We start from the raw sequence: 23230 nt of genomic DNA, 5'->3' as shown, positions 1-23230 counted from the left end.
GCTGCTGCTAAGTCGCTTTAGTGGTGTCCAACTCTGTGCAACCCCCTAGACGGCAGCCCACCAGGCTCCCCAGTCCCTGGGATTCTCCAGGCAAGAACACTGGAGTGGGTTGCCATTTCCTTCTCCAGTGCATGAAAGTGAAAAGTGAAAGTGAAGTCGCTCAGTCGTGTTCGACTCTTCGTGACCCCATGGACTGCAGCTCACCAGGCTCCTCCGTCCATGGGATTTTCCAAGCAAGAGTGCTGGAGTGGGGTGACATTGCCTTCTCTGTCTGAATGGCTATAAACACCTCCAAATACAGCAATAAAGCAACACAGGATATAGCTTTTCCAAAGCTGTGATAATATTTTATGTTGGTTAATACTTTACTTTGCTTTACATACTGAATTATCATGACACATACTCTCATTGAGACTTAGGCCCTAAATTCTTGAAATGACAGTCCTCTACTTACATATTTCCAAAGGTAAAGGCCAAGGTTTCAATAGAAGAAAACACTTCTCTGAAGAGATCATTTTTGTTTTCTTCATTTACTTCTGTGAAGTTCACAGCTGAGGGAAAAGGGATTACAATAAATGAGGGGGAAAATAAACTAGATTTATACAAAAAAATTTAATCCCATAGAAATCCACCATTACTTTCTAGAAGCATTAGAAAATTCAGAAACTAAAAAACCTAATACACAAAATAATATGATGTTCAAGTCCTTCATTAAAGAAATCACACAAAAGAATCACCTTGCATAAAAGTAGCTGGCATTCCAAACTGACTCCTCCACACACACTGCATTATTTGGCACATCCAAAAAGTGACTCAATGTGAAATCAATCGATCTTGAGTCATAGAGACCACGTTACATCAGCCCTCTCTCAGTTAAGAGAGCTCTGTGCTATTTTCTCTTGCTTATTGCTTCATGGCATTTTTAAAGAACAATTAAATGCACTGTGGCCCACCTAAGTCAATATGAAGTACATTTTCCACTACAAATAACCAATATCTAAAGTCATATATACATCTAACGTAGCATAAAACCTATACATGAAGCATATCATATTAACAACACCCAATACTTAAAAAACTTTTAATTCCTAATTTCTGCCTTTTTAAAGCCTTATTTCTTGTAAGGTCCTTAGGCGCTGAGGTCCATTTAAATTGATATATAGCTGTCTTTTACCATCGTGATTTTTTAACATTTTGCATTTTGTTAAAGAAACTTATGAAATATAATTGGAAAAAGTTTCTTATTATAACTTTATCTTTACACACCTTTGTTAAAAGCCCAGATACAGTTTACAGAGACAAAAAAACGTGAGGGTTGAATAAATTGTTCCAAGCATCACGTTCTACTCAGACTGAGTTTAAGGAGCAACTGGCTCCTTGTATCCCACCCTCCCTAGGATCCCTGCCAATAACTGGAAGAAGAGAAACCAAGTGGAGAGGAAGCTATACTTTGTTTTAAAACGGAGTTGTTCTTAAGCTTGGTTGTACATCAGACTTACTTTAGGAGCTTTAAAAACAAAATCTGAGGCCCACCACCCAAGATTCAGATTTTAAAAGCCTGAAGCACAGATACTTGTTCAAAATTTCTCCCAGGTGAATCTAATGTGCAATAAGAATTGAAAATGCTTTCTAGAAAGCCAGGATTCCTAAGAAGGGATGAATTAAAACCTCAAACCTGGAAGCCTCAGGAAATTACAACCAAAATTTTATAGATACGAGGGGCTAAGGTCCACAACTTTCATCATATTCCTCTAAATATTCCTGATACAAAGATGAAGAAAAACTTAAGAACCACCACAAATAATTTTTTAAATATCTCAAAATTTAGGTTGTAGCTTATATAACCTAGACAGCTGAAAGAAATCCATACAAAATATATGAAACAACAGTTTTCAAGACACTAGCTATCAAGCAACAAAGAACAAGAATCCTAACATACAAGAAACAAACGTGGTAAGCTCTACAACTGTCCTAAACTTACTGTCTCATAACACACACAGATTTCTGAGCAAAGGAAACTAACAGAGATAAAGAAGGCCATTTTATAATGATGGAGTCAGTTCATCAGGAGGACATAATTTTATACATTTATGTACCTAATTAACAGCTTCAAAATGTATGAAACAAAAACTAATAGAATTGAAATGAGAAATAGACAAATTCACAACTATAGTCAGAAATTTCAAAAATCCTATCTCAGTAATTGACAGAACCCGTAGACAGAAAATCAGTAGAGGATATGAAAGCCTTCAACCATACTATCAGCCACATGGATGAGACGGACATTTAAGGAACCTCTACCCAATGACAGCAAAACACACATTCTTTTCAAGCATACATTGTAAATTTATGAAGATGGACTATATTATGGGCCATAAAACCAGTCTCTGGGTTTAAAAGGATTCAAGTCAAGCAAAATATGTTCTGTGGCTAGATGGGATTAAACAATAAAAATCTCTGTAAAAATCCTCAAATATTAGGAAACTAACACACTTCTAAATAACCCCATGGATCAAAGAAGAAAAAGGGAAATTAGATTAGAAAGTATTTTGAACACAATGAAAATACACTGTATCAATCTTGGTGCAGGTGGGGGCAAAGAGGTGCAAAACAGAGGGATTACCAAGGGGCATGCATCACCTGGACTGTGATGGTTTCACAAGAGTATGAATATCAAAATTGACCAGATTGTACCCTTAATTTAAATATGTGCAGTTTATTATAAGTCAATTATACCTCAATAATGCTGTCTTAAAAACTGCACTAAAAAGTAGACTTCAAACATAATTTAAAATGGAATACCAGAAAAAAATGTAAAGCCTACTTCTATTTCCTAATTTTAACATGTTAGACTTTAAAGAAAAGAAAAAAAATGCTTTATAACACTTGGCAGAATTCTGTAATTTGTCCTTCCTTTCCTATAAATATATTTTTCAAAGCACTAAACAGGACTGGGGAACTTCAAAAAATAATTGTAAGTAGTGAAAAGACAATTATTTGAACCATCTTCAGCCCTTAACTTCATCCCTACTCAAATGAGGTTATAGCCATCTATTGAAAATTCCTCTTACTGCCTTTGCCTCCACTTCAAAACAGCTCTATATCTCTAATATCCTTTCACTTCTTTTGCTCCTGCCCAGGGTTTCAAAGAATAATCTTCAGCTCCTTTCCAATAATAAGTCTTCCCATTCCCTCCTGCATTCTCCAAAACCCTGTACCACCACCGCTTGCGCTTGTGCTCAGTCATGTCTGACTCGCTGCAACCCCATGGACCGTCGTCCACCAGGCTCCTCTGCCCTCCTCTGCTCCCCTAGGTCCCACTAGCTGACATTTCTTATGATACTAACAACATACCCAAATCTTTCCTATGGTAAAAAATTAAATTTACCATATTTCTCCTTAAAGCTATCATCCTAATTTAGCATTTCTTTACTGCCAAACCTCTATAAATACATAATGACTGAATTCACTAGGATTTGACTTTTCATCCAGTTTAATGGTTAGCAGGGGTTGGAAAACTTTTTCTGTAAGGGGCTAGATAGTAAATATTTTAGACTTTTCAGGTCATACAATCTGTTACAACTATATTCAACTCTGTATAAAGGAGTCAAACATAAATAAAAAAAAAATGTCTCTAAAGTTTTTTCCTTCCATCCCATTCCCATTGACACTGACTTAGTTCAAAGACGACATTTTACTTCTAGTCTGGACTATTTAACAACCTGCTAATTAATTAGCCTGTCTCCACTCTCTCCTCTCTATTAGCTGACCTTCAAAATCAAATTTAAAAAATTTTGCGCAAAGTTTAAATATCTCCCTTGGGTTCCCTATTAAGTCACAACAATGAGCACTAAAACACATTTAATATCTCTTTAAGAAAACACGTGAATAGTTTTCATACATATACTCTACAAGAACAGCAACTTTCAAACAATTTTACAATAACCAATCTTTGGTAAGAAAAGAGGGATGGTATGAGGGAGGTTCAGGATGGGGAACACGTGTACACCCGTGGCGGATGCATGTTGATGTATGGCAAAACCAATACAATATTGTAAAGTAAAAAAAATAATAATAAAAAAAATTAAAAAAAAAAAAAAGAAATACACATCACATCATGACCAAGTATACCATAAACATATAATAGATAACTATATATACAGTTATATAACATCTTTAAAGTTTCTGAAACATCCTTAAGTCTTAAACTTCTTTTCTATTCACTTTCATATTTTAAAAATGCTGGCTACAATTCATTAATGTGATGTCATAAATCAGAGGCCAAAGTTTGAAAACTGCTGAATTAAAAGATACAATGGAAGAAAATTTTCACTATATGCATGGGGAAAATTGCAAAAACACAAACCAAAAGCTTTAGGATTTATAAAATGAAAACTTCACATTGCTTCTGAGAAACAAAAAAGACAACCTGAAGAACTTACATGCATCCTATATTCTCAGAAATGCTGAATATACAAATTGCTCCTTAATTTAATTTATAAACTTAATTATAAATTAACTATAATCTATGTTTATAGATTTAATTATAAATTAATTTAAATTTAATTCAAATCACCTTCAAAATACTAGCACATATTTTTTGGAACTAGGAAAAATCAATTGAAAAGTGCTTATGGAAAAATAAAATCCTGAACAAAAAGAATATTGGAAAGAGGAGCTATCCCTATCAGACATTAAAACACTATAAAACAATGGAGACAATAAGGTATTGACACATAACTAAACAAATCAAGGGGAGAGAATAACCTCTGATGCTGCTGCTGCTAAGTCGCTTCAGTCGTGTCTGACTCTCTGCGACCCCACAGACGGCAGCCCACCAGACTCCCCCATCCCTGGGATTCTCCAGGCAAGAACACTGGAGTGGGTTGCCATTTCCTTCCCCAATCCATGAAAGTGAAAAGTGAAAGTGATGTCGCTCAGTCGTGTCCGACCCTCAGCAACCCCATGGACTGCAGCCTACCAGGCTCCTCCGTCCATGGGATTTTCCAGCCAAGAGTACTGGAGTGGGGTGCCATTGCCTTCTCCTGAATAAACTCTAGAAACAGATATTAAATATGTGACAATGTAGTATATTTATGATAAAGATGGCATCTTAAACCAATGGGGAAAATAGGAATTATTCAATAAACTAGCCAGAAACATAGATACTCTAGAATGTACCAAAGATTTAAATTTAATAAATAACACCATGAAAACATTAGAAGAAAAAACAATGGCGAATGCTATTATAATCTCCAAGCAGGGAAATCCTTCCCTTATACTCAAAAAACATACAAAAGATTGAGATATAGATGCAAAATAAAATAAAATAAGCAACTCAAAAGATAAAAACAAACTAAAGAAAACCTGCAACTTATATCAAAGATTAAGGACTAATTTCACTTATACAGAGTTTCTATAAATCAGTACTAAAAAAAGACCACCAAGAAAAAAATTTGAATCAACAGTCAAGTCACATAAAATGATGTGCAAATGGCTCTGAAACATATGAAAAGATACTCAACTATACCCAAAATGAGGGAAATGCAAATCAAATCTATACTGAGATACCATTTTTTTGCTACCAGACTGGATAACGAAGTCTGGTCACCAGCTCTGTTGGCAAAGGTGTATGAAATGAGCTTCTTCAGCAAGATGATCAGAAGGACAGAAAAGCTATGGAGGATGTTAGCAATATAGAAAACATAGATGTACGTGTGCTCTGTTCTAGTAACTACCCACCTAGGAATATACACAAGATATTCATTGAAGCATTGTTTGTAATAAAAAAATTAGAAACAATCCAAACATCTATTAGTAGTGAACTAGTTAAATTAATTATAGTACATCAATATAACAGAATATCACGCAGCTTTGAAAAAACAAATAACAGCAAAAGAAGACCTTTTATATACAGTTAACTCAGAACAATGAGCAAAGAGCAGACTGTTAACCTTTGCATAAGAAAGAGAACGTATTGTTATTTGCTTTTGTATATGTAATGTCTCCAGAAAGATACATAAAAAACCAGTAATAGTTGTTGCTTATCTAGGGAAAGGAATGGGTAGCTAAGGTCTGATTGAATACCTTTTTATACTGTTTGCACTATGAATCATGTGAATGAACTGCCTATTAAAAAATTAAGTTTCAATACAAAGAAAACATGTGAGGCTTCTACAATTTTGGATACTTATTTTTCTTGTTTGCCAATTTTTAAATATAGGGCAAAATACAGATCATGAAAAACCTTAAAAATGGTCCTTTTATATTACAAATGAGGTTTACCAAAATGCTTGTAAATGATGAAAACACAACTACTACATACACAATAAATTACTGAGTGCTATGGTGTCTTCATCTACTTCACAAATAAGCTGTATCTCTCTTACCATACTGCAAATATTTTGTCAGACTGAGCTTCCGGCTTGGAAACAAGACACAGGAAATACAAATCACTATTAGAATGAATGGGGAAAAGCTAAGGATTTTTCTTGTAAGGTTATTAAAAGGTAAATCCCACATTTAAAATAAAAAAATAAGAGAAGTTAAAAGGATTTCAATTTTATTCCAATGCAACTGTTATGACTATGCATAGGAAGTGCATAGATTTCATGCATTCACACCCTGAGCAGCACAAACAAAATTATACCTCCCTGATCTAACTGTCTTTAGGGCTTCCCAGGTGGCTCAAACGTAAAGAATCCTTAGGAGACTGAGGTTCTATCCCTGGATCAGGAAGATCCCCTGGAGGAGGAAATGGCAACCCACTCCAGTATTCTTGCCTGGGAAATTCCATGAACAGAGGAGCCTGGCATACTACAGTTGATGGGGTCACAAAGAAGTCAGATACCACTGAACAACTAAACAACAACGATATTCAAAAATGGTTTCTACACTTCAAATCCTGGCCTTTCCATGGTTTGAAAACTAAATTAAGATTAAATGAAAGAATTAAATAAGCTCTAATTTGACATCAGTTTTCTAGGTTACTGAATATTTTTCATTTGAGGTATCAATAACATTTTTAGATGGCCTCAACAATAAGATAAGGGGGGTCATTTAGAAACTTAAAACTTACACCAAAGAAAACATAATTTTTAGTTTTCTAGCGTCATGGAGTCCTACTGAAACAGAGCAAGTGGAGTCCTACTGAAACAATAAATTCCCCAACAACAAAGTAATCTTCTAAATTTCATCCAACACAAAAGTAAGACTGTAACAATAATTCCAAAGGTAAAGACACTCTTAGTGGGAAATAATACTCAAAAAATTGCTTTACCTCAAAGAAAAAAGATCTGTAAAGCAGTGGAGAGGTCACTTTCTTGCAGTCTGTTTCTGGAATGTGGACATCAACCATACACAGACACCCTCCTTCCCCAGGACATCCTGACTACACACAATAGCTACTGACAACAATTGAATGAACCGTGGTCCTTATTTGCAAGCATGGAAATTTTACTATCTATAGACACTAATTACTCTAACTTACATTAAATTGCGCTTATAGACAATCTATTTTAAAACAAATTTGGTTACTGAGCATTTTTAAGAGTCACAACAGAAGCTATCCACTTTGAAACCATCTATATTTTTCCAGTGCTTGAAATACAGAAAAAAAGAGAACCACGCAAACAGAATAAATCTACATAAAAAGGGAAGGCAGTTCTTAAGTACATGGACTATATTGTATTGACAAGGTTTTTATTTTCCCTTCCTGCCTAATTCCTTGACACTGCCCTTTGCCCTCTCTATATCAATCACATCATGTTCTTCACATCCAGAGTTCGACAAGCATCCAGAATTGCAGTTCCAATCCCTGCCCTAGCCCAGTTAATGTTCACCTGACCTTTGAGACTCTGGACAGGTAATCCCTCTCCCCAAAAAAGCCTCTCATTTCATTACTCAAGCCATGGTGACTCACTTTTAGTGAGTTAAACTATTGTTAAACTAAATTGTTAAACTATTTGAATTCACATTACCTATCAGGTTAACATTTAACACTGACAATCACTTCTTAGAACCTAACATTTTTAAAATTCCATAACATCTTTCTCCAGATAATCTACCTACTTTCATGTTTCTCACCTTCTCTCTGTCCCTGGGAGCTCACACTCAGTCCTCTAATCAGTCTGCACACTCTGAGTTGGTGTCATCCTCTTCCATTAACACTCACAGGTCAACAATAATCCAAGTCCACTACATCTTCAACTTCAAACTTCAGCTTAATCCCTAACACTCAACCTGTCCTACGTTCCATCAAATCAACAGCCATCTCCTCTTCTGTAATAGCCACACTCTACTTCTACCATACCCCAGCTTCTGTCTTAGCTCAGACATTCAACCCTCATCTAGCCCATTATTTCCAATAATCTCCTAACTGAACTCCTTTGTCTCTAGTCTCATTTTTCTCAATCTTTATATAACGCAGCCTAGAATAATAGATTTTAACAATTTTTGGTTCAAATTATTTCATCAAAGGATAATGTCCTAATTCTTATTTCTTTTAGCACATGTAATATATATACACATTTATATACACATATATGATAAACTTATTCTACAATTTTAGTTTCATTTATCCACATTTTAAAATAAGGTACCAATTAAGTCTACTTTTTCCATTTGTTTCCCCCCTTTAAGTGGAGTCACTACAAATGGCCATTTTCCAGTATCAATTGTCCTCAGATAACAAAGACTTTTTGTGCGCCAGTAACTTATTTCAAAAGAGCATACATACTTTCAAAAAACTCAAAAATTTTAAACGTCAGTTGTTTAGTTAATTTCACTTAGTATTTTTAGAGTGTTTCCTGCCAAATAAAGTTTAATTTTTAAGACAAAGAGACTTTTAGGTGTGACTTAGTGTGTTAGTTGCTTAGACATGTCCGACTCTTTGCAACTCCATGGACTGTAGCCCACCAGGCTCCTCTGTCCATGGAATTCTCCAGGCAAGAATACTGGAGTGGATTGCCATTCCCTTCTCCAGGGTGACTTAGGAATATTTAAATATCAAAGTGTGTATGACTCCTACTGATACACATCATACATGCGCCATGAGAGATGGCTCCACAGACATTATGAACCAAAATATATCACGTGGATCCTTTTTGCTCATGCCAACCCATGGTTAATAGTGTCTTTCTTACCTTTCACTTTTGCGATAAGCATTTCTGCAGCATTTTGAAGATCGACAGAATTGAGGTTCTGATGTTTATTCATTACAGACTTTAAAACACGAAGAAGTTCATCAAGACGTATATGAATGACTTCTTTAAAACACTCTTAAAGGAAAAAAAAATTTTTTAATTTGTTTCCCAAACACATTACAAGAGTCTAAATAAACCATGAAAGATCATTTGGGAGCACATTTTAAACAGAAGCAGTGGCTCCAAAATTTTTGCCTACAGTATGTTCACTTTTATTTTCACCACTGCAATTACATGTAACTCATTTAGCCTTCAAAAAATCCATAATCATTTTAATTCACTAAAGATTTCAAAAGCACTCATAGAGTCAACTTAGGCACTAACCTTTTGCAGTTTTCTCAGTCTAAATGTGCTTTCCAGATTTCCCTTGAGGCAACTTTATAAGTTTTTCCTGTCTTTCAGTTTTTATTAATATACTTTTAAATACATATTGTATCAGTTAAAGCCCTATAAATGTCTGAAATATTAACTCATATGAAATGGCACTTACATGTTAAGTTACCACGTAAGAATTGACTCTTCATTAAGCTACTATCAGATATCAGAAATGAGCAACTCACAGGCATATATGTAAGTACCTCCATTTCGCCTATATATTTTAAAAACTGATATAATTTACATACAATAAAATGCATAGATCTTTATATGGTTCAATGAAATTTTATACTTTTAGAAAAATTGAGTTAACTGCCAATGATGAAAAACTGGGGGATCATTACAAGAACTCCAGATTTATGCCTACTCTTGAAAAATCAAAATGTGGTTAATACCAGGCCCATATCCTCCTTGGCCATAAGCAGCTGAAACAGAGCAGCACTGTGCTCTTTTAGGCATGCTTCCTTCCCAGTGCACACCTGCCTGCTTAGACATTTATACTTCAGTTCAGTTCAGTCGCTCAGTCATTCTGACTCTTTGCGACCCCATGAATTGCAGCACGCCAGGCCTCCCTGTCCATCACCAACTCCTGGAGTTCACTGAGACTCACGTTCAGTGAGTCAGTGATGCCATCCAGGCATCTCATCCTCTGTCGTCCCCTTCTCCTCCCGCCCCCAATCCCTCCCAGCATCAGAGTCTTTTCCAATGAGTCAACTCTTCGCATGAGGTGGCCAAAATACTGGAGTTTCAGCCTTAGTATCATTCCTTCCAAAGAAATCCCAGGGCTGATCTCCTTCAGAATGAACTGGTTGGATCTCCTTGCAGTCCAAGGGACTCTTAAGAGTCTTCTCCAACACCACAGTTCAAAAGCATCAATTCTTCGGCGCTCAGCCTTCTTCACAGTCCAACTCTCACATCCATACATGACCACAGGAAAAACCATAGCCTGGACTAGACGAACCTTTGTTGGCAAAATAATGTCTCTGCTTTTGAATATGCTATCTAGGTAGGTCATAACTTTCCTTCCAAGGAGTAAGCGTCTTTTAATTTCATGGCTGCAGTCACCATCTGTAGTGATTTTGGAGCCCAGAAAAATAAAGTCTGACACTGTTTCCCCATCTATTTCCCATGAAGTGATGGGACCAGATGCCATGATCTTCGTTTTATGAATGTGGAGCTTTAAGCCAACTTTTTCACTCTCCTCTTTCACTTTCATCAAGAGGCTTTTGAGTTCCTCTTCACTTTCTGCCATAAGGGTGGTGTCATCTGCATATCTGAGGTTACTGATATTTCCCCAGCAATCTTAATTCCAGCTTGTGCTTCTTCCAGTCCAGCATTTCTCATGATGTACTCTGCATAGAAGTTAAATAAGCAGGGTGACAATATACAGCCTTGACGTACTCCTTTTCCTATTTGGAACCAGTCTGTTGTTCCATGTCCAGTTCTAACTGTTGCTTCCTGACCTGCATACAGATTTCTCAAGAGGCAGATCAGGTGGTCTGGTATTCCCATCTCTTTCAGAATTTTCCACAGTTTACTGTGATCCACAGAGTCAAAGGCTTTGGCATAGTCAATAAAGCAGAAATAGATGTTTTTCTGGAACTCTCTTGCTTTTTCCATGATCCAGTGGATGTTGGCAATTTGATCTCTGGTTCCTCTGCCTTTTCTAAAACCAGCTTGAACATCAGGAAGTTCACAGTTCACATATTGCTGAAGCCTGGCTTGGAGAATTTTGAGCATTATAGTATCCCTGGTCAAAGACATACAGACAATCTTTTATAACCCCTGGAAATAAGGTGACCATATAATTTATCTTTCAAACCAAAATACTCTAGTAAGTGAAAAGGGGGGCACTTCCCACTAAACAGGCGTGTTTCTGGATCACCATGCCTGGCAAACCAGAAAGTATAGTCACTTTAACCTTTAAAATCCCTTAAGTAATCCTCAAAACTTTGAAAAGACAACCACCTAAAATACAATACTCTGATGTAATGTTCATTTCTATAACCTTATATATAGCACTGGTGTTTAATAATGGCACATTTGTTAAATGCTTCCTTATGTGCTGCTGCTGCTGCTAAGTCGCTTCAGTTGTGTCCGACTCTGTGCGACCCCATAGATGGTAGCCCACCAGGCTCCCCCGTCCCTGGGATTCTCCAGGCAAGAACACTGGAGTGGGTTGCCATTTCGTTATGTGCTAGGCACTGTTAAAAGCACTTAAAGCCTATCACCTCATTTAGTTTTCATATCAATTCTATTAGGTAGATAATTTGAAAAATTTCCATTGTATATATGAGAGAACTGAGGCACATCTAGGTTCACCAAGTCAGAATGTGAACCCGGGTTGTATAATTCTAAAAGCTAAGCTCTTAACATTATACGGTCTCCCTACTGAAATATTAAAAGCTTTAAAAAACACTTTTAAAGACGTGTTTTATAATTATGCAAATATTTAAAGAAATATTAAAAGACAGCCACTAGAAAGAAAATCTACAGGATGAAAAAAACAAAAGAAAATTCTACTATTATCTGTCAAACAATCTGTTCATTAACAGTATTATCAAGAGCAAGAAATAACGAGTATAAAAGGAGCAGGCAAGGTGGGGAGCTGGGTATATTAGGGCAAAAAGTATCCCAGGTAGAGGTAAAGAAGAATAGTTCAGGTAGTGATGGGAGGAGAGAGAATAGAGTGCCTTCAGTAAAAATTCCACTCATTCATCCAAAAATTTTAATAATAGATAAACCCAAGAGATTAGATGTGGCTTAAGCAGCTTTGGAAATGAGTGGAGAGTATAACGTTAAAGGCAAAGGAAATGCACATAAGCACTGGACTCCAGTTGATAAAGTTTTCAGTGACACTTCAGGTTAACAATGCTGATATTGCTCTACACGTACCCTGAAAGTGAACAACTGCATAACTGGATGGTGGATGGTGGGAGCCAGCATGGCACTCCCCCGACCCCAGAAAAAAAGAGAGAAAGGAAAGCCAGTCATTTCTATCCCCTACTGTGCTGTTTCAGATTAATTTCTACAGATATTAACATACTTAGGAAACAGTAGGTAAAAATAATTTGTCTTATTTTGAGGTCTCAGGAAAAAGAGCTTGATCTTTGTGGGTCAGCAAGAATCCTCTGTTCAAGCTGGTTTTAGAAAAGGCAGAGGAACCAGAGATCAAATTGCCAACATCCACTGGATCATGGAAAAAGCAAGAGAGTTCCAGAAAAACATCTATTTCTGCTTTATTGACTATGCCAAAGCCTTTGACTCTGTGGATCACAATAAACTGTGGAAAATTCTGAAAGAGATGGGAATACCAGACCACCTGATCTGCCTCTTGAGAAATCTGTATGCAGGTCAGGAAGCAACAGTTAGAACTGGACATGAAACAACAGACTGGTTCCAAATAGGAAAAGGAGTACGTCAAGGCTGTATATTGTCACCCTGTTTATTTAACTTCTATGCAGAGTACATCATGAGAAATGCTGGACTGGAAGAAGCACAAGCTGGAATCAAGATTGCCGGGAGAAATATCAATAACCTCAGATATGCAGATGACACCACCCTTATGGCAGAAAGTGAAGAGGAACTCAAAAGCCTCTTGATGAAAGTGAAAGTGGAGAGTGAAAAAGTTGGCTTAAAGCTCAACATTCAGAAAACGAAGATCATGGCATCCGGTCCCACCACTTCATGGGAAATAGATGGAGAAACAGTGGAAACAGTGTCAGACTTTATTTTTCTGGGCTCCAAAATCACTACAGATGGTGACTGCAGCCATGAAATTAAAAGACGCTTACTCCTTGGAAGGAAAGTTATGACCTACCTAGATAGCATATTCAAAAGCAGAGACATTATTTTGCCAACAAAGGTTCGTCTAGTCCAGGCTATGGTTTTTCCTGTGGTCATGTATGGATGTGAGAGTTGGACTGTGAAGAAGGCTGAGCGCCGAAGAATTGATGCTTTTGAACTGTGGTGTTGGAGAAGACTCTTGAGAGTCCCTTGGACTGCAAGGAGATCCAACCAGTCCATTCTGAAGGAGATCAGCCCTGGGATTTCTTTGGAAGGAATGATGCTAAAGCTGAAACTCCAGTACTTTGGCCACCTCATGCGAAGAGCTGACTTACTGGAAAAGACTCTGATGCTGGGAGGGATCGGGAGCAGGAAGAGAAGGGGACGACAGAGGATGAGATGGCTGGATGGCATCACTGACTCGATGAACGTGAGTCTCAGTGAACTCCGGGAGTTGGTGATGGACAGGGAGGCCTGGCGTGCTGCAATTCATGGGGTCGCAAAGAGTGAGACACGACTGCGCGACTGATCTGATCTGATCTGAAGAATGGTCAATATTCAAAATGAATATTGGATATTAAACAAGAAGGTTTCCCAGGTGACGCTAGTGGTAAAGAACTTGCTCCAAATGCAGGAGATCCGAATTCAGTCCCTAAGTCAGGAAGATCCCCAGGGAAGGAAATGGCAACCCACTCCAGTATTCTTGCTAGGAAAGTCCATGGACAGAGGAGCCTGGTGGGCTACAGTCCATAGGGTCACAAAGAGTCGGATACAACTGAGGCGACTTAGCACGTATGCACAAAATACTAATGGTTTAAATGCCTAAATAAACCAAGGTAATAAATTCTGGCTTTCTCAGAGTCAAGGAAATTAACTATGTGGAAATAAATATATTTCAAAATTATTATGTTTATTAATATATTTAAAAATTATTATTAGTGTTTCATATGTTTTAAAAACATATTATTATATATTTTTCAATGTTCTTAGTTTACAGTATATAGTAACAGATACAGCCCACAGAAACAAAAACTCTTCAGGATTCTTAATAATTTTTAACAGCATAGAGGGGCCTGAGAATGACTACTATAATTTTTCTTAAAAACCAGTGCAGAACATTCCTATAAGTGTCAACATAGATGTTCTACCAATTTGAAATCCCTTTTTTCCTACATGGAAGCCCTTATAAACATATACTGAAGTTGTTTTAAAGCAAAATACTGAAAGACAGTAACTGAGTTATTCGGTATTCATTTCCTTCTCTTTAACAAGTGGTGCTGGGAAATCTGGTCAACCACTTGTAAAAGAATGAAACTAGAACACTTTCTAACACCATATACAAAAATAAACTCAAAATGGATTAAAGATCTCAACGTAAGACCAGAAACTATAAAACTCCTAGAGGAGAACATAGGCAAAACACTCTCTGACATACATCACAGCAGGATCCTCTATGACCCACCTCCCAGAATATTGGAAATAAAAGCAAAAATAAACAAATGGGACCTAATTAAACTTAAAAGCTTCTGCACATCAAAGGAAACTATTAGCAAGGTGAAAAGACAGCCTTCAGAATGGGAGAAAATAATAGCAAATGAAGCAACCGACAAACAACTAATCTCAAAAATATACAAGCAACTCCTACAGCTCAACTCCAGAAAAATAAATGACCCAATCAAAAAATGGGCCAAAGATCTAAATAGACATTTCTCCAAAGAAGACAGATGGCTAACAAACACATGAAAAGATGCTCAACATCACTCATTATCAGAGAAATGCAAATCAAAACCACTATGAGGTACCATTTCACACCAGTCAGAATGGCTGCAATCCAAAAGTCTACAAATAATAAATACTGGAGAGGGTGTGGAGAAAAGGGAACCCTCTTACACTGTTGGTGGGAATGCAAACTAGTACAGCCACTATGGAGAACAGTGTGGAGATTCCTTAAAAAACTGGAAATAGAACTGCCTTATGATCCAGCAATCCCACTGCTGGGCATACACACTGAGGAAACCAGAAGGGAAAGAGACACGTGTACCCCAATGTTCATCGCAGCACTGTTTATAATAGCCAGGACATGGAAGCAACCTAGATGTCCATCAGCAGATGAATGGATAAGAAAGCTATGGTACATATACACAATGGAGTATTACTCAGCCATTAAAAAGAATACATTTGAATCAGTTCTAATGAGGTGGATGAAACTGGAGCCTATTATACAGAGTGAAGTAAGCCAGAAGGAAAAACACCAATACAGTATACTAACGCATATATATGGAATTTAGAAAGATGGTAACGATAACCCTGTATACGAGATAGCAAAAGAGACACTGACGTATAGAACAGTCTTATGGACTCTGTGGGAGAGGGAGAGGGTGGGAAGATTTGGGAGAATGGCATTGAAACATGTAAAATATCATGTATGAAACGAGATGCCAGTCCAGGTTCAATGCACGATACTGGATGCTTGGGGCTGGTGCACTGGGACGACCCAAAGGGATGGTATGGGGAGGGAGGAGGGAGGAGGGTTCAGGATGGGGAACACATGTATACCTGTGGTGGATTCATTTTGATATTTGGCAAAACTAATACAATTATGTAAAGTTTAAAAATAAAATAAAATTAATTAAAAAAAAAAGAAATTTCAGAAATATCTCAAATTACTCTATAAATAATTCCTATTTTCTGTGACTGAACACATCTCTGAAGTATAATAATCAATGGAAATGAACATGATAATTTAAAAAGCCTTACGTACAAAGATTCATAAACTCCCCTATGTATTTGAGTAGATGAGTTTAACTATAACTACTAGGACATGAGAATATTCTGATAATATTTCAGCTGGAACGTTATAAAATAGCAAGCCCTTAATTATGTTTTATAATTTTAAAAAATGTTCCAATGTTCTTTTTCATTATAGGAGAATAAAGCTATCTCAAGTTATTTTTATGAAGCAAAAGCTTCTTGAACTTTTATTTTTTCAGAAAGTTTTACGTTTAGGCAGCTCCTTCACCAACGCTAAATATCTCCAAACCATCAAAAGCAGTAATAATGAGCTAAGCAAAAAAAGACAGTAACTGTTCTTCCCCAGTGGCTTCCCTGGTGGCTCAGACGGTAAAGAATCTGCCTGCAATGCGGGAGACCTGAGTTCGATCTCTGGGTTGGGAGGATTCCCCTGGAGAGGGGAATAGCAACCAACTCCAGTATTTTTGCCTGGAGAATTTCATCGACAGAAGAGCCTGGCAGACTACAGTCCAGGGGTAGTCCATGGCAAAGAGCTGGACACAGCTGAACTACTTTTACTTTTTTTTCAATACAGAAGAAAGGTATGCGGCTGATTGGTGTGGTAGAAAACAATAGATTTAAATCAAACTTCCATTACAATGCTTAATCTGCCACTTCCCTGAAATGACCATATACAAAACTCAGTTTCTCTAACCTCAGATTCATCATTATTTCATTCAAGTTACCTTATAAGTTTGTTGTGAATATCAAATAAATTGACAGAAACAAAAGTGTTTTATAGTCTTAATATATGCAAACTATCATTACTATTAAATCTGAAAGCCATTCAAACTAAATACCTTTGAAAACAGATTTGTCCCACACAGAATTACACTCAGTAACAAATTATAGTATGGTTCCACAATATTTTAATGAAAAAGAGATATTACAGTTAAATTTTAATTTAATTTTATATGTAAAATCTAAATTAGCAAACCACTTAGAAATAAAATAATTAAGAATATATTTTATAAAAGTATTTCTATACCTACCAAGTAAATTACAGTATTTAATTTAGTCATATAAGATAATTTTTAAGTTTTATAGTGGCCATATTATAAATGTAATAAAATTTAAATTATAGTACAAAGGTATTAAATATGCAAATATTATAAGGTTCAATCAGTTTTAATACCAGCTATATAAAAGAGTAAAACTCCTATATCCCAACATTTGCTTATCTACCATCCCTATATGGTAACGTGAATTTTAATTTATTGTTTCTTTCATTTGTGCCGTTTATTTTCTGCTTCACTCCGCTTATCAAGTGAGAACAGATTAGCCAGTCCCACTTTTTGGTTCTCATGCATTAACACAATAGCACAGTGTTTATAATGCAAACACTTCATGGAAATACTTAGGTAAATAAATAAGTGAAAAGGCCATGGTGTTTTCCTTGATTTAAAAAAATAAAAACTGACAATAATTTTTTAACTCAGTCTTATTAATTCAGTTTAACCTCTCTGGGAAAGCAATGAAAACAAGGAGGAGGGGAAAAGTTTTCAGAACTTATCACAAGGAAACTCACTTTTGTGTTTTCTGAAATGACTTCTGAATTTACAGGATAAAAGTGAAGCCTTAACAGCAACTTTCATTATCCAATCACTTGGGGATTGTAAAAATAGTTACAGTTGACATTTTAAAAGACTTATTCTATGAGCCTTACATATATGAAGTATGAACTCATTTAATTTTCACAATGACCCAATAATGTAGTTACTACTATCTTATTTTAGGAGATGTGAAACTGAGGAAGAGAATACTGGTAACTTGCCCAGGGTTATATACAAATAGTGGCAGAATGAGAATTCCACCTCAGGGCTCTGGCTCTAGAATTTATGTTCTTAGTCACCACGACAATCAACATGGTTAAAAAAGTTATAGCTTAATGACAGGTATACTCTGCAATCTGATTTAACAGGCTTCAACTTCCAGTTGAATATGCCAGTTACTATTACAAATGAGGTTCAATTATGTAAGCCATACTAGGTAAGTGCAGAAGAGGAAAGCAATCTCCTAAAGCTGGCACATGTGTAATAAATGAGCTACCTGTATTTCATACTTCATTCCCCAAAGATTCATTTTGTACCTTCTAGACACTAAGCCTGAACCTATTAACATCCGTATTAGCTTTTCCTAAACGATAACGATTAGAAATCACTTCTAGAGAGGTTTACTTCTGACAAACACAATAGGAGGACTAGCAACTTATGTTGCCACTATTTCACAAAATTTCTTGCACACTATAAAGGTTGAAAGTAAAATACTAGCCAACAATGGTTAAATTAATACTCACTGTAAGTTGCCTAAATAAATTTACACACCCTCCTGTGTAAAAAATGGGGTAATCCACAAGATTTCAATTCAGATTTTGAAAGTTTATACAGAACTTCCCTCTCACAACAGAACATAGTATTTAATGACATTAAAATTTTTACTTAATTCCTTCTTTCAGTAAAGTTTGCTTTAGAATGTTCACATACCACTTCTGACTACAGTTCTGTTAAATTTGGGACTCAGAATTCATCAAAAGCTGTCACTTATGAGACCAGTTATATTTTTACAAATTAAAAGTGATAAAAACACTCTTAACTAGAAATCATTTTTAACAATTAGAGAACTTCATCTGAAACTGATGATGAAGTTTTATCTTCCTTCCTAACCTATTTAAAAAACAAACAGAAAAACAGGGCACCATTGTCACAATAGTAAAATTTTATTAAAATCCATTTTTTAAAGTTACATAATCAAAAAATCTATAACTATTAGATTAACTGCCCATTTTTTTTCTTCAAATGTATGTTATAATGGCAATGGACACTTCCAAGCACTGAGTACTAGACAAAGTAAGCAATGTGCACTATTCTTTCTAGCCCAATTAAAAGCCTTGTGCTTCTTCAAATTTCCAAATTTCGAACTTCCACACATGGTGCTCACTTGGGAATGGAGAAGGTGTATCACAAAGGGAGAGTTTAAGGTTACTGTATAAACTAGAAGAGCATTTATCTTTGAAATTCAGAATACACTATTTCTCAGTGGGGCAACATAAACCTCAATTGGTACTGCACATACGTTAATCTGCAGTGCTATATTTAAACACAGGGGATATACGTATAACAGCGTGCCTTCAGCATTTTAACATAAGATGCAAATTTTGTCCTGTAATTATTCATAATGTACCATAATGACACTGGAGAGAGATCTAAAACTTCAAATTTCACATCTGCTATTTACATAAGACTAAGGGGGCTTCCCTGATGGCTCAGTGGTAAAGAATTTGCCTGCCAATGCAGGAAACATGGGTTCGATCCCTGATCCAGGGAGATCCCACATACATGGAGCAACTAAGCCCCTGTGCCACAACCATTGAGCCTGTGCTCTAGAGCCCTCGAGCCACAACTTCTGAAGCCTGAGCACCCTAAAGCCCACGCTCTGCAACGAGAAGCCACAGCAATGAGAAGCCTGTGCACCACAGCTAGAGAGTAGCCTCCACTCGCGTCAACTAGATGAAAGCTTGTGTAGCAACAAAGATCCTGCACAGCCCCCCACGCCCCCAAAAAAGCTCACAGGGTAACCTCCTCTAGGAAATACGTAGTGGACAGAGAACCAATAATCTATCACTTACCCTATATCAAAAGCAACTGTGTTCACAGTCCTATGACCTCCCACATTAAGCTCTCTGCTTTCGTTTGTAAATAAAAACAGTAGAGACAAAGTGCACACACATCTTAACTCTGTTAAGGGGCAAAGAGTCCTTTGGCAGACATTACATGAACTTGGTCAAACTCCAAGAAATGGTGAGGGACAGGGAAGCCTAGTGTACTGCAGTCCACGCGGCTATGAAGAGGCAGACACAACCTGGCGACTGAACAACAACAATTTTCTGTAATCAGTTCAACACCTACTGCAATATGAGCGTAACATCCTCACTTGGGAAATTTTCATTAACGTCACATTTAAGAAAGTTATCATAAAATTCACATTAAAAAACCCAATAAATTGGTGGGAGCCAGATGTCCTCTAAAATGTGTTATATAGTTTGAATACAAATACTTAGCTGTCTTCTTCAGCTCTGAACTGTCAATATTCTGAACAATGTAGAATTTCCAACTCCAATCAATTTTTAAATCAGAATTATAATATCAATAGCATCTGGTGTAAGCACCTCATTTTTAACAAAGTATTAGATGACTTAAGCCATATTCCAAAACTAGTCAATAGCAGAACTGGGTCTAGAACCTAGATTGTGTGATTCTCTTTCCTGAGCTCTTTCTGCCATCCCTTATTACGAATCACACCAACTTGTATAAACTGCTTAGAAAGTGATCTGCTGGTTCAAATCAAATAACTGCATGAAAGCTACACATCCCAAAGGCAATTTAAGGAAGGGGAATTCAAATGAATTCCAAGAATTCCTATTTCTAGGTAAAATTTTGCTAAAATAACAACTTTTTCTAGGTTTTCTTTTTAGGCTATAAAAATATAAAATACTTAATAGCTCAAAAATTCATCTCAATATTCCAGAGATTGATGAAAACCAAATGTCAATACCATCACTGTCTGACAGAAATCTCTGTGAAGAAGAAGTGAAGAAGTGAAGTTGCTCAGTCATGTCCGACACTTTGCGACCCCATGGACTGTAGCCCACCAAGCTCCTCCGTCCATGGGATTCTCCAGGCAAGAGTACTGGAGTGGGTTGCCATTTCCTTCTCCAGGGGATCTTCCCGACCCAGGGATCGAACCCAGGTCTCCCGCATTGCAGGCAGACACTTTAACATCTGAGCCACCAGAGAAATCTCTGTAATGATGGTAATTTTTATATCTTCACCATTCAAAATGGTAGCAACTAAGCAGAGATGGGTAATAAGCACTTGAAGCAGTTACTGCAACTGAGGAGCTGAATTTTAAATTCTAATTAAATTTAAACAGCCATATGTCTAGAGGCTACCATACTGGGTAAGTCAATATAAATACCACATGAAATAGAATGAAATGAAAACTGAGCAGTGTCTTTATAGCATCATGCTGCTGCTGCTAAGTCGTTTCAGTCGTGTCCAACCCTGTGCGACCCCACAGACGGCAGCCCACCAGGCTCCCCCGTCCCTGGGATTCTCAAGGCAAGAACACTGGAGTGGGTTGCCATTTCCTTCTACAATGCGTGAAAGTGAAGTCACTCAGTCGTGTCTGACTCTTAGCGACCCCATGGACTGCAGCCTACCAGGCTCCTCCATCCATGGAATTCTCCAGGCAAGAGTACTGGAGTGGGGTGCCATTGCCTTCTCCGTTATAGTATCATACTGCCATGTAAAACAGCTAATAAAGCATGAGCAAAGGTCACACCATTCTACATTCATGACCTCTAGGTTCCAAATGAAATAGTAGTTATTTATCAGCAATCAGAGGTTGATGAAATCACATAATTTAAATTATACATACAACTCGTCTATGAAACGGGCTAAACCCTGCCTTTGTGGGGACTGTGTGATTACTGTTTGCATGTGAAACTACTCTGTAAAATGTAAAGCATCATATACAATTATAATAATCTCTATAACTAGTTCAAGGAAAGGGAAATGTAGATACAAAACCTATCACAAAGCTATTACTTTACACCTAGCCTTAACAATGACTGAACACCTGAAGCAGTAGTTACATGATTTTGTACACCACTGCTTCATGACAGGTAAAGTACATAAAGAAAATGGTATGCAGATAACACCAAAGGTGATTTGCATACCCACAGCTACATTCTTAAAAGACAACTTTTTAGCTTTTTCATAGCCAACCAACATGAACTGAAAGGTAATAAACAATATCAAAAATCTGGCATCCCTCCTCTTGAGGAGGCAAAAGACAAAACAGTGGCAAAGCCACCAATCAAATACTGACAATGGTCTCTTCACTCCAAAAGAAAAATATGAAACAGCTCTTTGCTGTCTGGCCAGTTTACAACTATACAGAACAGCAGGAGTCCAGGGAAATTTCTCAATGCTCAGAGACAAAAGCATGACCTATGTCTATGTCCACTAACATATGTATATTAAACCACCTTAGACAGCTACAGAATTTAAACTTTTTACCTGCTTTCCTGAAGATTATATCTCATGTGATTTTTGCAATAATTCTATTAAATAAATAGCATGACATTCTAACAAGCTGAAAATCATGATCAAAATTAAACATTTTATTACATGGCATTTGTCATTTATGAGGTTGATTTATACTGTTTATACATACTCCTTTAAGGAAAACAACAAACAAAAAGGTTCTATCAATTCAAATAAACTAAAGAATGTATTTCCAGATTTGGATAACAACAACACAAAGACAGAGAAAATAAATTCTTGCTAAATCCAAAATTTATTTTGAGATGGCATACATAAATCCTTTTAACTCTAACTAAAGAATCAAGCATTAACATCAATCCAAAGATAAACTAATGGAAATTCTCTGGCCACTGCTCACTAATGAGAGCTGGTTACCCAAAAGATGGTATTTTGCATTAATTTACCAACCATAAATGGAAAACTTTTTTACTATTAGCAATACACTCAAGTTCTAAATTTTGAAGTACTAGTTTTCTTATTTAAAGAACATCCTTACAGATTTTTAACATTACATTTATGTAAAAAATATATTTCCGTATACATCTTTTTACCTCAAAAGGTAGTTTCCTTTTCCTATCTTATTACCAATTTCCTCTTTTCTTCTTACTTAGGATCAACTTTCAATCCTCTTCCTTTCTAATGAACTGTCTATTCACAAATTTAAAACTCATTAAAAAAAGTATGGATATAAGGAGTGGGTCCAACTTGTTTTAAATTACCATCATTTAAAATCTGTGAAACAAGGGATAAACATGTGAGATAAAGATTCCAAATGATGTAAAATTTCCTACAGAAAACAAAAACAAATAGATACTCTAACTAAAACTCTTATTTATATTAGTGAAACCTATTTTAATTGATACATTAAATAAAATCAGATTTTACCTTAAATGATTTGCCAATTAATATAAATTTTGAGTTAAAAGTTAACCCAGTTACATCAAAAAGATAAAATTTTACTATATGTAA

The 23230-nt window shown here is 36.4% G+C and overlaps 1 protein-coding gene across 4 annotated transcripts in view; it reads right to left on the bottom strand.

Moving 5' to 3' along the window:
- The window catches only part of ARHGAP29 (Rho GTPase activating protein 29), an 82444-nt gene that overhangs the window by 39171 nt on the left and 20043 nt on the right, over positions 1-23230 (bottom strand). For 3 of the 4 annotated variants that reach the window (XM_061411143.1, XM_061411145.1, XM_061411144.1), the window contains 2 exons: positions 9144-9278; positions 455-551 (listed from right to left, as the gene is read on the bottom strand). In XM_061411143.1, coding sequence (XP_061267127.1) covers positions 455-551; positions 9144-9278 — 232 coding nt within the window. The remainder of the gene's footprint in view (positions 1-454; positions 552-9143; positions 9279-23230) is intronic. The other variant, XM_061411146.1, reaches the window with a different exon arrangement.

The sequence above is a fragment of the Bos javanicus genome, chromosome 3, assembly GCF_032452875.1.
Source record: "Bos javanicus breed banteng chromosome 3, ARS-OSU_banteng_1.0, whole genome shotgun sequence".
Lineage (NCBI taxonomy): Eukaryota > Metazoa > Chordata > Mammalia > Artiodactyla > Bovidae > Bos > Bos javanicus.
This window is presented reverse-complemented; position numbering and strand designations above follow the sequence as displayed.